Here is a 15573-nt window from a genome sequence, read left to right as displayed (position 1 = left end):
GGGTTGAACCATAGACTGTATAAATAATGGACATAGTCTCAGTGACGTCACCCATTGGTTTCTAAAGAAGCATTTTGAAGCCCGAATTGTGCCACCTCTGGAGGTCGCCATATTGGAAATGCCAGAGCCAGCTAATCCAGAGACGACAAAGAGGCGGAGCGCGACTGAGCTACAGCCTATGGTTGAGGACTATGGGCGGGCCGCATGAATCAGCCAGCTACGGCTATGAAGCTAGGCTATATGCTCCTCAGCGTAGCTAGCGGTTATTAGCCATAGACTGTATAAATAATGAATGAGCTAGTTTGACTTTGCCAGGAGGAGATTCTGCCGGTGACTGACTGCAGGTGTTTAGTTATCAGACTAAAGAAGTAGCAGACTCGCTGATCGCTTGCCCGGTGAGAGAGCAGAAACTTGAAATAACCGCTCTGCTCAACACTCCAGTCCGCTGTAATCTCTCCGGGGAAAAGCCAACAACTCCTGACTCCTATTCACTGGCCGACAATTAAATAAAGGTTAAACACTGAACAGGCTAACAAGTAGCTGAAGCGAGCACAGTATACCTGCTACTTAGTGCTAAAAATATTTCAATACAATAACACTAACATTTAACTCACTTAAAGCTGGAGCTCAGACTTCTTGCACAGCCATAAAGTTCCATAAATCCCACAGAGAGATTATTTGTCCAAACTTTGAATGCAAAAATCCCCAAAAGTCTCCAACAACACAAACAGGTGAAGTTAAGCTCAGTGTCTGTGTCTGTGTTGACGTCTAGCAGACAGCCAGCGGAATCCACCTGTCAATCAAGTGATCCGGCCCCTATGATTTCAGGCTTAATAAAATTAAAACAGGTGTGTCATAGAAAAAAATTAACCCCCGTACAGTTATCTTGAACAATAAAATTAGCTATTTATAACAAAATCATTTTTTGTACCAGGCTGTAAACATGTTTATTTCAGTTGTAAAAATTGGCATTTTCCCACCTGCTGTAAAGTTATTGTTTTCTGGAGCCAGCCTCAAGTGGCCACTCGAGGAACTGCAGTTGTTTGCACTTCCGCATTGAACGTATTAATCATGGCTCATCATTGCTTGATGTAATGTTTGAAGTTTACAGACATAACACTACTACTGCACATATTTCCAAAACTCAAATTTAGTTATAAAACATTTTTATAAATCACTTTTGTTTCTCATGGAAAATATATTTACATTTCTTTGGACTGTTTATATCATGCTTAACATCAAATGATGCCCTTATATTCCATCACTGTAAATGATGGAGGACAAAGTCTGTTTGAAAATGTATTTTTTTCTTCCATTGGACGTAAAGTCAGGAACAGATACTTGAAGTTCAGTGATTTCATTTGATTCTGCAGATGTACTAGTTATGTGTGTTATTTGTATGTTACTCAACCTTTTTTTGAAAACCACACTGCAAACCATATGATGGAGAAAAAAAAACTTGACGCTGAAAATTGCACACACTTTTTTCCCTGCCAGGACATTTCCCTATCCGGCGCAGAGTTGTCTGATTTTTCGTCCACATCCTTGGTGGTAGGTGATGGACACTCCACTTCAATGGGAACGCTGTCGCCACCTACGTTTCTGGAGTGTTATTACACTCAGGTTGGAAATTGTTTTTGAGGTTTGTCTCTTTTTCTCATTTGTTCTGATGCACAATTTGGCCCAGCTCTTGCTGAGCTGCTTGTATTTATTATGTCTTCTGTGTTTGCATGTTTCTATTAACTGTAAAAAGTGATTTACTGCATGTGTTTCTCCAATTTACTCAGAGTATTATGTGAAACACATTGCCCAGGGTCCAGTTCTACTGAGTTCGCTTACTCCGGCTGGAGAGAAGAAGAGGAAGAAGCGGAAGTGGGCTGAGCAGGACCAGATCTGTGATCCAAGGGTGGACCTCAAGCATAGGCAGTTGGAGGACATGCATAAGATTATCAAATGCATGGCTGCAAATCAACAATGTCTTTTGGATGTGCCATGCCAGGCTCCTCCATACATGCCTCCACACTTAGTCTTAGCTCTAGACAGGGACCCTAGGGGCCAGAGGCAGGCCACTCTGCCGGTGTACTATGACTTTGTAAAACATCTGCAAAAGACTTGGGTGCAATCCCTGGAGGCTACTGCACCCCGGTCTGCACTCAGCACCCTGAATGGTGCTGCAGAACATAGCTTAGATGGTGTGACAAAGGTAGGTCCAACCTTTGCACTTTTGGCTGGGGCTCCATCCACAGGCAGTAGAGTTGCCTGTCACCCTAATAAGAAGTGCCACGCCACTGATGGATTGGGGGTAAAGGCTTATCAGTCTGCAGCCATGGCCGCTAGACTAGCGAGCACTAATGCACTTCTGCCGGTGTATTTGGAGGTTCTCATTCGAGATCTGGAGTCCAAATTCCCAGCTGACCTCCTGCCAGAAACGGTGAAGGTTGTGGATGCAGCCATCGAGGGTGCTAGTTTTCAGGCCATGGTTCTTGGTTATTCCCTGGCACAGCTGACCATGGCCCGGCGCCATATTTGGCTGAGCCAGTCAGGGTTGGCGGATGCAGACCGAGCTGCTGTCTTGGAGGCCCCAATATCTCCCGGTGAGGTGCTCAGGCCTGCAGCAGAGGCTGCACTGGACAGTCCACCAGCCTGAACAATGAAGGCCTGTCACGGGCCATCCCCTTGGGCCAGGTGGGCTGCAGCGTCACCATAACAATCAATGCCTCCCAATCGGACTGGGGCACAGTCTGGTACCCCTTTTCCACCTAGGCAGTTTCAGGGCCGGTTCCGGGCCGGTGCTCAATTGCGAACCAGTTTTTTGTGTTTCGACTGAAAATGAACGGGCTCACGGCCAGGAAAACAGGTTCCAGAGCGGCCCCAACTCTTTGCTGGTCTAGAACCGCGAACCGCTTACGTCAGGGCGAGGGGCGGGGTTGCCGTGACCAAACAGACAAACCAAACGATAGTGTCCGTTTTTCTACATTCAGCTACACAAAACAAGGAAGGTTATGGATATAAATGCGAAGCAGTGGTCGGCCGAGGAGACAAGCTGCCTCCTTGCAGTTTGGTGTTCGGTGACAGACCAGCGTGCCGACTCACCGGGGATTTAAACTTGTGTCGATGGTGGTGGACTCGTTACACTTTCAGAGCTCTACTGATAAAGCTAAGTTATGTTTTTGTTTGCCTTGTTAACAGACAGGCATTACTACGCTGTTTTTGGCATGCTACTCATTTTCAAATCGATGTTACGTTAAACCCTGTAGTTATATTTGGGTAATGTTAGCTCACCGATAACTAGCTAGATTGCTAGCGTTAGCTTGCTACTAACGTGCTACATTTTGCCACTGGCTCATAAACTAACGTCACTTAACATTTGACTCCTAGGCAAGCATTTTGTGTGTAATGACAATATTGATCGCTTTAAAACAAAGAGAACAGGTTTGTTAACCTGTGTAGTTTTGAGTAAAAAAAATTTCACTCGTCCCTTCTTATGTGAAGTTACCGCCATGTTCGCCACATATGTAGAAGTACACAGCAGGTTTCAGTCTGCCAGTCTGAAAAAGGTTTCATGATCCGATATTGCATTGGGTACGCCGGCGGGCCACCGATCAGGTAATGTCTAACATCACAGCCGGAGATGGTCACTTTGTTTTGCCCCAGCAACTCCCCGTCACTGAGGGCATCCAGATGAGAGTGTTTAAGAACTCTGGCGTCGTGTACACTTCCTGGAAAACGTAGTAAAAAGATTACCGATTTGATTAATAGACACCAGTTTAATCGATGCTAAATAACAAGCTAAATCGAGCTAGCGGGCTAGCAGAGAGGCTAACAACATCTTACGTTCAGTCTTATTAAGAATAAAAATGGGTGGATCATTACCTTTCTTCTCATAAGAAGTCACAGTCCATGGAAAGCATGACGAGTAGCACAGATGTGTTGGACAGGTTCTCTTTGGGATCTAATGTGATTTCGGAAAGGGAGGAGCAACAACGGCAAACATACCATGTAGTCCGTCATTGTTATTGTGAGAAAAAGTTGCTGCTGGGAAAAGCGGTCACATATAGAGTGACGTCATGACTTGGCTCTTCCACGGGCTCCAGCGGGTGGAAAAACGAACTGGTTCCGAGTTGGTTTGCAAGTTGAACCAGCTCTAAACCAGCACAAGCACCGGCCCTGAATTAGAACCAGTTTCGCGTTGATGGAAAAGGGGTATGGGAGGGCAGGTCCGTTCGAGGTCATTGGAGCCCTGCACAGCAGGGGCAGCATATAAAGCTCCTATAAATGGAGGTAGTTTTCATGGCACTTCCTCCTAATTATACGGGGGAGGCAGATCATGGTCAGGACAGACAGCACGGCCGTGGTGTCTTATATCAACTGTCAGGGCAGGTTGAAGTCTCCATCCTTGCATGTCAGAGTGAGATGGCCAAGGGGGTGTTCCTGAGGGCATTTTATCTTCCTGGGCCCCAGAATGCAGCAGCAGACCTACTGTCGCAGAGACATCCTCACCCCTGCAAGTGGCGCTTGCAGCCAAGTGGAGGGTGTTTAGAGACCGGTGCCATGCTAGGGAAGAGGATCCCTTGACCTGTCACATCTCTGTGATTCTGTCATTCATCCAGCACCTCTTTGTCCTGGGTTGGGCAGAATCTAATATCAGGGGCTACCTTGCATCAGTTTCTACTGTTCATGGAAGGTGTGATGGTTTGTCTCCAAGGGCACATCCTGTGGCTGCACAATTTTTGAGAGGGTTAAGGTGGGGTCGTCCATCCCGTATGGTTCTGCTACGCTCCTGGGACCTCCAGGTGGTCCTTAGTGCTCTTTGCCCTCCTCCTCTTGAGCCGCTGTTCGGTATTGACCTTCGGCTTTTCTGTTGGAAGACAGCCTTCCTTTTGGCTATTACCTCAGCAAAGAGCGTGAGCGAGTTCAGCACTCTCTCGGTAGATTCGGCGTGTCTCAGGTTAGGGGATAAGGACAGGGTGGTCCCCCTTCTCCCCAACCCGGCTTTTCAGCCTAAGGTGGTGGCGAGGAATTTTGTCTCCAGGCCTCTGGTGTTGAAGGCTTTTTTCCTCCCCCGCACCTTTCTGCAGAGGCTGAAAAGTTTCACGATATGTGCCCTGTGAGAGCCCTCAGTTCTATGTGGACCACACTAAGTCCTTCCGCACAGGCTTTTTGTGTTGTATGGAGGAACTACATTGGGCCTTCTTTTGTTTTCAATTGAGCAGCATGGGCTCATGCTCCAGCTTGTTTTTTGGTTTTCTTTTCACCATTAACCTGGTCAACCTCATCTGAGATGGACTGTGTGCCGTGTTCTGACAAGTCCATTGGTTTCGGAAATAATGGCGGTTGAGTCCTCTGGGCTAAAGAGGAAAAGGACCATCCAGACTGTTATCAATGCAAAGTTCAAAAGCCAGTATCTGTGAAGGTATGGGGGTGTATAGTGCCCATGGCATGGGTAACTTGCACATCTGTGAAGGCACCATTAATAGTGAGATTAATAGTGAGAACTATATACAGGTTTTGAAGCAACATATGCTTCCATCCAGACGACGTCTTTTTCAGGGACATCTCTGCTTAGTTCAGCAAGACAATGCCAAGCCATGTTCTGCATGAGTTACAACAGCATGGCTTCGCAGTAAAAGAGTGCAGGTACTAGACAGGCCTGCATGCAGTCTAGGCCTGTCTCCCATTAAAAATGTAGGGCAAAATACGACAATGGAAACCCCGCACTGTTTAGCAATGTAAGATATACAGCAAGCAAGAATGGGAAAAATGTCCACTTTCAATACAACAATTAGTATCTTCAGTCCCCAGACGCTTACAGTGTTGTTAGAAGAAAAGGTGATGTAACACAGGGGTGAACATGCTCCTGTGTTAACTTGTTTGGAACGCATTGCAGGCATCAAATTCCAAATGTGTGTATATTTCCAAAAAAACAATGAAGTTTATCAGTTTGAAAATTAAATATTTTGTCTTTGTGCTGTATTCAATTGAATATAGGTGGAAAAGGATTTGCAAATCACTGTATTATGTTTTTATTCACATTTTACACAACGTCCCAACTTTTTGGGAATTGGGGTTTGTACATAGTGTTATTTTAAACTACCTTACTGCGTGTCCCTTTTGTTTAACATGGATATAAACCTATCTTTTACTAGGTCTGGCTATTGGCATGGACCTCACAATACGATATGTATCATAATACAATACATATTGCAATACACTACATAGTTTAGTGAAACTTTAACTTAGTGGAGCTGAGATAACAACTTGCTGTGTACCACCTGGGTAGTGCATAAATATTTAAAATTACGCTAAATTACGCTTGTAGTCTGAGTAATATTGACCTGGCTGCGGCGTATGCAGGAAAAACAGAGAGCAAAAGCAGGCCGAACGTTATGTGCCGCAATGACATCCCGACTCCCATCAGCGGCTATCTGACAATGATTTAGCTTATTCATCTCTATAAACAGACATCTGCTACTAACCGTTAACAATCGGTTCTAGATCTAAAATTCAACTTGAAATAAAATCCCTGATGCGGTGTCCCTGAAGCTGCCCAGCGTTCAGATTTCCCGACTTCCTCGAATGCGTCAGAAATTAACAATCCGACTAGGATGTGCCTGGCCCAGGCTTGACCTGGTAACTTGACCCCTCCAGGAAGAGAGCTAGACCTAGGAAGAGCTAGGAAGAGCCCCTTTAAAAGAGAGACGACACCCCAAGATGGCCCTCTTGTTTCTCTTCTTTTGTTTCCTTTTCATCCTTTGCCCGTAAGAAGGCCCAGAGCCTGTGTGTGCCTTGCCACGCTGAAGACCTCGCAAATAGACATTGCTCCAGCATTAAACTCCAAGCTGTTCAAACTGAAGACAACAGCTCTTTTTGCTCCAATCCTTGCGCTCTGACAAGCCTCAAACTCAGAGCCCAGAAGACGCACTCAGCCCTCCATCCAGCTCTGGTCACAACACGGAGTGACCTGCATATTGTCGTTAAGAGAGACGAACCGGCCATGCGGCGCTGCTCCGAGGGATGTTACCTGGGTCAAAGCCCAGGGCACCTGAAGCTCCAGGCCACGCCGGTCCGACAGCCTCCACACGCTTCACCTGCAGTGCAGTTGACCCTCTCCTTCATCAGAGTAGGTCTAACTGTGCTTTACTGTATAGGAGTTGATGTGCTAGTATTAAGGGTATTAGGTTAGAGTAGAACTTTAGCAAGATACCTCCCAATATCCCAGCTGCTGCACCGTGCTCCCTTTACAGGTTTCATGTTCAGTCCATCTTTCATCATATTCATCCTGTTATTCATTTTATCATTTTCATGCTCATCACTATCATTCATTTATACCATGTATATTTAGTGTTAGTGAATAAATTCTTAATTTATAAAGATCTGCATTACGTGTTTTGTGTGTGTGAAGTACTAAGTCTCTGTACACAGCGTAACAAACTCAATTCTAGACTGTAGCAACCTTCAGGTTATGAGACTGAATTAAAATAATTACTGAACTTATTATAAGCTTTCCCTGTTTTGTCAAAATAGAGTGGTGTCTCGGTAAATACCTGCAATAGGTTAAATTCTTTTAATTACAATGAAACTTTAATTTTCACAAGTCAATGTAGAGTGCAGGCATTCTACGACTAATTAATTATTAAACAATTAATCAACCAATTTACGCTACACCTGTTCAGTTACTCTATTGTATGGTTTTCAGTTTGTTTTTTTGAGTCCTAGCCAGCACGTTGTTGGCTGGAGGCAATGCAGGTCAGTGCCAAAAAAAGGTTAGTGCCCAAACATTTCCAAAATACAAAAGAGTAGGGTGAGGGAAAGGTCTCTGTAGATACAGACACCGCCATGCACTTGTACTTGGTCATAAAATGTATGTGTCTGTTGTTGTTCATGTAACAAGGACATATGTTGTTGTGGTAACAAGAACATATGTTGTTGTTGCTCTCTTTGCCTGTCTCTATCCTGCATCTCCTTCTATCCCATTTTCGGCCCATCCAGTCGAGGCAGATGGCTGTTCAACATGAGTCTGGTTCTGCTCGAGGTTTCTGCCTGTTAAAAGGAAGTTTTTCCTTGCCAATGTGCCGAATTGCTAAGTGCTACTCATGGTGTATTGATGTTGGGCCTCTCTTTGAATAACTTAACAAAGAGTCGGTCTAGACCTGCTCTTTCTGTAAAGTGTCTCGAGATAACCCTGGTTATGATTTGGCGCTATACAAATAAAATTTGATTGATTGATTGATTGATTGATTGATTGATTGATTGAAAATGATATTTTAGAGGGATATTTATTTAGGAGTCTATAAAAGGTTTTTTGGGGAAATTCAACTCAATTTGCCTTTAACTAGGCCCAATACATGAAAGAAATGTGTTTTAAAAACAATGGTCATCCCCTCACCAACAGGGAAGGTGTGCATCCAGCGCCGACGATTGGAGGTGAGCTTCATGGGCATCCTGGATGGAGTGAAGGGATTAATGAGTGCTCTCTGAGGGGTGTAACCTCCAGGACGAATGTGCAAGGTGGACTCAGCACTTCCCACTGTGAACCGGCCAGGAGCACTGGAGTCACGCTGAGAGTCCATCATCTTCTCCAACAATTCTGAACAATATAATAACAAGACAACAAGAATGGGATTAAAAGAGGAAAAAAAGATGTAGCATGCTTCATCACATAATAAAAGTTATTTTACACTCTAGATGAGTTACCTCTGGTGCTGGTGTATCCCAGGGAGCTACTGACTTCATATTGGGCAGGAGGTAGGCGGGGTATAAGCAGCACATTGGATACAGGGCCCAAACTATCATCAGAGGCCAGGCTCCGCTGTTCTTCAGGGCCTACAGAGCGAATAGGTGGGGATGCACCTACGCCTGCACAGACATCCACAGAGCCACAGCTCTTCCTTCCACTCATGTCTTTGTCCCGACCCAGCCTGATAGACACAAAGTCACAACTAATCACATGGGAGGTCAAAGTTTCACTAGAAAGAAGAACTTTGTTGTGAAAGCAGTCAGATACCTGAAGTTTGTGCTCCTCTGTATTCGTGAAGGACATGGTAGTCTGAACACCTGAGCATCATAGGCATCATAGTCCACTTGTATAGGTAGGCTGTTGTCAGAGTCCTTCGGAGCACAGAGAGCTGTACCAGGTAGTGAAAAGGATGGTTAGGGAAAAAACAAGCGTTATCTACTACTTTGCTTTAACAATCAAACTAAACTAAGTGTATAATCATGGCCCTTAGTATGTGATAACAGACACCTCAAGCTACATAAGATGGGATGTTGCATTACTGAGGTTGAAACCTCAAAATCAAAAGGCAACATATAAAAAAGCATGCAGGTGATCCACGGACCCATGCAACGTTTAACACCATTGTGTGAAATACAGTTTTACTTCTGCTAAATTCAGAGTTACATTGAAAAGAGACGATACAACTTGATGTGTTTTACTCTGATGTACAATCAGTTGTGGACTTGCAATGCTAGGGTCATGGCAGTGGTTCACATTGCATGACAGCAAGACAAGGAGAGGTGCTGCTAGGAGCATATGAGTCCACGGAATCAGCTATATAACTGTAACACACGCCAGGCAGACTGCTGTGACTCACACAAAACATGCTGCATATGAAGCAGTGAAGCAAGTACAAAGATACACAAATGGTGTGCATCTGTTATGTTTTCACAGTAGGCGATTTTAAAAAGTGCTCCTAAACAACTGTTATTATTTTTATTATTACAGCACACTTGTAGTGCACTACAGAAGGATTTATGTTTTGTGTTTGTAACTTTTATGTTCTGAGATGGGTCACACAGATACAGATGTGAAAATAAACAGCTTTTAAAAATTACAGGGTGTTGTGATCTTGATTTTTTTAACGCGTGTAATATGGGTTTAAGTGCCATAGCATAAATGTCCATGTTCATGATACTTAATTGATAATTGATTCATAATTGATTTAACCATAATTTCATGCAATAAATACATAAATAGATAGATGAATAAATAATTAAATAATTTGATGTGAAGTTAAAATTTAAATCTGTTAAATTTATTTGTATCATACAGTACAGGAAAAAAGTGATATAGAACAAGTAGATTGGGAAGAATGGAATTTCAAAGGGTTGTAGTCATTAGCTCATTAGGCCGTTGTCTACATCTGTGTTGCTGTTTTCTCCTTTACCAATACGTCTTAATAAGTGGATGGACTGTACAATGAAAATGTGAGCAGGTGTCGCACATGAGGCTCTGCTACCCTGAACTCGAGGTCACATTTATCAATGTCTAAAGTCAAAGCAGACAGTCAAAAGGACTTGGAGAATTTATTAAGGATTCAACAACCTCTTTTCATGGCAAGCAACCAATGAGGTATTTTTGTTTGACTTTTTGGAATGTCTTTGTTTTATATTTACGCCAAGTGTCATTTTGTCCATTATTGTTTTCATGCTAATTTTTATTTACAGATTCTACATAGAAATGTAGAACAACAACATTGTCTCTGCTCCCATCAGCAGCTATCTAATGATGATTTAGCTTCTTATTAATCTCCATAAACAGACATCTGCATGCTATCAGCTAACAATCTGTTCTACATCTAAAATTCAAATAGGCATAAATTCCCTGAAACGCTGTCACGAAAGCCATTCAGCGTTCAGATTTCCTGACTTCCTCGAATGAATCAGAAATGATCGATCAGACCTCTGTTCAACAAATGAGCATTTTAAAAGTAGTTTTCTTCTCTTGAGAACAGACCTGAAAAAGCTTAATTTTTACTTTTTATATATCTGCATCATGATGTTGACATTTCGGCAAAGGTAAGACCTGTTAATTAAAATCAATCACAAGAAAAACGGTTTCTTTTTCTGTATGCAATGCAGCATGAGGAAAAGGAAGTTGTATATCGCTAACTGCTGGCGATGTGCCACGGTATGTTCACAGGAGTGCCCAGAAGCTAAGATCATCATCAGACTATAGCCAATGGGATCCGATGCATCTTTATACATTTATGTATGGAGACGCATCGTGCATCTTAATTGTTGTGTTGTTAAAACTCACAGTGACAATGATAGCCAGCTGAAGAGGAAAAATTATTATAAATATCTTTTTTTTTGCTGATCCAAAGAATGATCCAATCCGTAACTCAAAACTGTGGAACAATCCAAACCATGAGTTTTCTGATCCATTACACCCGTACAACTTATGCATCACTGCAATCTGAGCATTGCAGTTAGGCATGCTACCACATGAAAAATTTTACACTTAACTTTGCTCAAAATTAGACATTAAATGATCACCCTAGTTCACCTAAGAGGAGCCAAATTCAGAAGGATTCTAATATGCATACTATAAATGTCAGTGCAAATATCATTAATCTATCCAGTTTAATCTATTTAACAATGCCATTCATGCCACTTCTTTATAGTTCAGTTTTGCAGCGAAAGCACACAATGAGGAGTAATTGCACAAGTTACCTTGAAGCTAGGGCTGTGACCGCAATACCGTGGTTATGTGACGCCAACCGGAGGGTGGAACCAGTGACCGTCATCACCACTTTTTATTTTTATTTTATTTATTTTAAAAATCATAGAGCTTCGACTTATGCTTCAATTATAAAAAAAAAAGAAAAGTTCTGACAGACAAAGGGTAATAACTTACTATGGTCCTTGCTGCTCTTGAATTTCTCAGCATGAAGCTAGAAAAAAGTAATCAATTAGATGTGAAAACATGAAAAAAAACATTTTGAATTTTTTAAACATGCGAATGTACCTTGCTGCCAGCCAGTTTGATTCTAGGTGTGAATGAGCTACAAGAGTTCTGACTTTTAGAGGTGTAGAAGCTGCAGGCAAAAAGGAAGATGTAAGCAAGATAAAGATCAATAATTTCCCCCTTAGCATATAAGTTTACAATATGACTGATTAGAATAATCAGTCATATTGGAAATGCCTTGCCTGTGGTTGATCCAGTGAGGAAGGTTATAGTCATCTCCTACACGAGAGTCTCCTGGTGTTGTCCTATTGTGCAGCTACAGAGGGAATGACCGTTTATTAACCAACAGGTATAATGCCTGCACCTAAAGAGACACTATACAGTATATTACCTTGAATAATGGTACTGCATGCAATGGCTGCTCCCCCATACACACCAAGTCTACACCAATACCTTAAGAAAGAAAACAATGTGTCACCAACATTTTTGACTTCCTAAATCATCCTTGAATACTGTGTATATTTGTTCAGTTTGGCTGCAAGTTTGAAATGTGTTTGTGTAGTCACACTAACCATTGTCAATCATACGCTGCTTGGTGAGAATCATAAGCAAACGGTCGACTTCAAAAACGCCTACACCCGGTGTTATGACCACTGACATCTGGCCTGTGCGGTCAAAGTTACGGTTGATGTAGTGCTTGTCAAACACTGCAAAATAAATTATGTCAGTTTTTCTCGTCTTTCATTCTTTGTTTATAAAGACATTAATTGCTACTTGATTTGTCCAACTCTGTCCGCTAAAACCTCATATTAACTTCAGACTAAATTTAAAGTAAAAAATTAAAGTCAAAATTAGGACTACGGGTTCATCAGTTAATAAAGATCCCTGAACAATTTCTGTAAAGTAAGAATGCTTTCATAAATGGAAGTGTTAATAGTTTATTTTTACCGATGAACAAAATGCAGTGAATGAACCGAAGAGAAATCTAAATGAAATCAATATTTGGTGACCTTCAAAACAGCATCAATTCTTCTCGGTACACTTGCACACAGTTTTTGAAGTAACTCGGCTGGTAGGTTGTTCCAAACATGTTGGAGAACTAACCACAGATCTTCTGTGGATGTAGGCTTCCTCAAATCCTTCTGTCTCTTCATGTAATCCCAGACAGACTCCATGATGTTGAGATCAGGGCTCTGTGGGGGCCATACCATCACTTCCAGGACTTCTTGTTCTTCTTTACGCTGAAGATAGTTCTTAATGACATTGGCTGTATGTTCTGGGTCATTGTCCTGCTGCAGACTACATTTGGGGCCAATCATACGCCTCCCTGATGGTATTGCATGATGGTTAAGTATCTGCCTGTATTTCTCAGCATTGAGTACACCATTAATCCTGACCAAATCTCAAACTCCATTTGCAGAAATGCAGCCCCAAACCTGCAAGGAACTTCCACCATGCTTCACTGTTGCCTGCAGACACTCATTATTGTAACGCTCTCCAGCCCTTCGGCTAACAAACTGCCTATTGCTACAGCCAAATATTTCACATTTTGACTCATCAGTCCAGAGCACCTGCTGCCATTTCTCTACAGCCCAGTTACTATGTTTCCGTACATAGTTGAGTGGCTTGGCCTTGTTTCCATGTCGGAGGTATGGCTTTTTGGCTGCAACTCTTCCATGAAGAACACTTCTGGTTAGACTTCTCTGGACAGTAGATGGGTGTACCTGGGTCCCACTGGTTTCTGCCAGTTCTGAGCTGATGGCACTGCTGGACGTCGTCCGATTTAAAAGGGAAATAAGCTTGATGTGTTTTTCATCTGCTGCACTAAGTTTCCTTGGCTGACCACTGTATCTACGATCCTCAACATTGCCCGTTTCTTTGTGCTTCTTCAAAAGAGCTTGAACAGCACATCTTGAAACCCCAGTATGCTTTGAAATCTTGGTCTGGGAGAGACCTTGCTGATGCAGTATAACTACCTTGTGTCTTGTTGCTGTGCTCAGTCTTGCCATGGTGTATGACCTGTGATATTAAACTGTCTTCCACAAACTCACCTTGGTAGCAGAGTTTGGCTGTTCCTCACCCAGTTTTAAGCCTCCTACACAGCTGTTTCTGTCTTAGTTAATGACTGTGTTTCAACCTACATTGTTGGTGATCATTAGCACCTGGTTGGTATAATTGGTTGATCATACACCTGACTATAATCCTACAAAATCCCTGACTTTGTGCAAGTGTACCTGTAAGAATGAATGCTGGTTTGAAATGGGTAGTAACACCAAATATTGATTTGATTTAGATTTTTCTTTTGTTCACTCAATTATCGTTTAGTAAATTTATAAAGATAAAAAAAGATTTATATTTTTGAAAGCATTCTTGGTTTACAGCATTTTTTTAACACCTGCCTAAAACTTTTGCACAGTACTGTATATATGCTTAGCATTGTTGCATGTTTTACATAACTGTTCATAATTCTTCATTTTCTGAGAAGACTTCAGCTCAGCTCTGATATTAGACTACATACCATTAAAGGAAAGGTTGATGGCCTCCAAGTAGTTTCCTTGAGCAGCAGTTGAGTTATAACACACAGGAAAACCATCTGGCATGAAAGTAAAACATAAGGTTTTGGTTACAGGCACCTGAACCATGGATCCAGTGGTTGAACAAATTCCTAACTCTTTCGCTACCTGCTTCTTTCAGCCGCACCAGGACAGGATACTGAATGAAGAGCTTCTTGATAGTGACCAGGAGTGATGTCCACTCATCCCGTCTCTCATTCTGAGCAACAACCCTGATCCCACAGCAGTTAAGAGTCAAAACAAAAACCTTAAGCATCTAGTCTGTAACTTTATGATGAGATTTAAATATGGTGAATAAAACATCTAAGTACTGTACCTGTAAAAGTCTTCATAAAAACGTCCCTCATGATCTTGTCTTATGGACCCTCTCAGAATCTCAGGAAATTCCTCTAGGGAAAATTATAAGTGCATTTATAAATGCATTCATACAAATTTCAAATCATAATTCACTGTGATTGTGAATAAAACAGACTTACCAATAGTTTTGGCATTGTAGAATGTACGTGAGAAAAGTACAACTGTCACCTCATGACTGCAGTTCTTTTCCTGTTTAAATAATAAATATTAAGACAATGTTTTTGTTACAATAGTTTCAATACAACAGAGGCAGACAAAAATGAATCACAAACCTTCCACTTGGCGAAAAGATCAGATAGGAAACCATTAACAGCTTTCTCAAAGTAGAGATCACCTGAGAGCAAAACATTCACATAATTATTTTCCTCATGAGTCACCTGTCAAGATGAAAAATGTATGTCATTCAAATAATACAAACAAAAAGTGCCTTATAACAGGGGTTCCCAACCCCCGGTCCGCGGACCGGTAACAGGCCGTGGGTAGTTCAGCACCGGGCCGCGACACCCAATAGGTGTCTGTGACATTCCAAACATTCGCGGAGTCAGAACCGTCGAATTCGCTGTGTGAAGTGTGCAACCGCACAGGGCCTCACGCCTCTAAAGACACTTCAAAACTCGCCCAATTCAGCTGGAAAAACCTCGGACCTGGCAACCCTGGCTTCGCATCCCAGGAAACTTTGATCAAGAAGCCCAATGCCCCTCTAAAGCTCTGTGTGTATCAGTGAAATATATGAACTACACAGCATATGGGCATATGACAGCCTGTGGAGACGTTTATAAGTTTAGCTTACATTTACTTTAACTGTGGGCAGAAATACGGACGGATTGCAACGTTATTGATTCAGGTATAAGCATCAAAACACACAGAGGTCTGCATCATATCTGCCCTCTCCTAACTTTGTCTCCTCCCCGCACGGCATGATAACTCTGATAAACTGCGGGTGGATCACCTCCG

General features: G+C 42.4%; 1 protein-coding gene across 10 annotated transcripts in view; it reads right to left on the bottom strand.

The window, feature by feature from the left end:
• The window catches only part of depdc5 (DEP domain containing 5, GATOR1 subcomplex subunit), a 57477-nt gene that overhangs the window by 34968 nt on the left and 6936 nt on the right, over positions 1 to 15573 (bottom strand). For 9 of the 10 annotated variants that reach the window (XM_069684062.1, XM_069684061.1, XM_069684067.1 and 6 more), the window contains exons 10-22: positions 14892 to 14953; positions 14739 to 14808; positions 14579 to 14651; positions 14371 to 14474; positions 14208 to 14282; positions 12262 to 12396; positions 12081 to 12142; positions 11932 to 12005; positions 11750 to 11819; positions 11639 to 11675; positions 9005 to 9125; positions 8695 to 8918; positions 8387 to 8587 (exon numbers count right to left, since the gene is read on the bottom strand). In XM_069684062.1, the coding sequence (XP_069540163.1) occupies positions 8387 to 8587; positions 8695 to 8918; positions 9005 to 9125; positions 11639 to 11675; positions 11750 to 11819; positions 11932 to 12005; positions 12081 to 12142; positions 12262 to 12396; positions 14208 to 14282; positions 14371 to 14474; positions 14579 to 14651; positions 14739 to 14808; positions 14892 to 14953 (1308 nt within the window). Of the gene's footprint in view, positions 1 to 8386; positions 8588 to 8694; positions 8919 to 9004; positions 9126 to 11638; positions 11676 to 11749; positions 11820 to 11931; positions 12006 to 12080; positions 12143 to 12261; positions 12397 to 14207; positions 14283 to 14370; positions 14475 to 14578; positions 14652 to 14738; positions 14809 to 14891; positions 14954 to 15573 lie in introns of those variants that run through there. The other variant, XM_069684071.1, reaches the window with a different exon arrangement.

Source organism: Semicossyphus pulcher, unplaced genomic scaffold (genome assembly GCF_022749685.1).
Source record: "Semicossyphus pulcher isolate SPU_LCO1_2020_fin unplaced genomic scaffold, fSemPul1.0.p SCAF_7, whole genome shotgun sequence".
In the NCBI taxonomy this organism is placed as follows: domain Eukaryota; kingdom Metazoa; phylum Chordata; class Actinopteri; order Labriformes; family Labridae; genus Semicossyphus; species Semicossyphus pulcher.
This window is presented reverse-complemented; position numbering and strand designations above follow the sequence as displayed.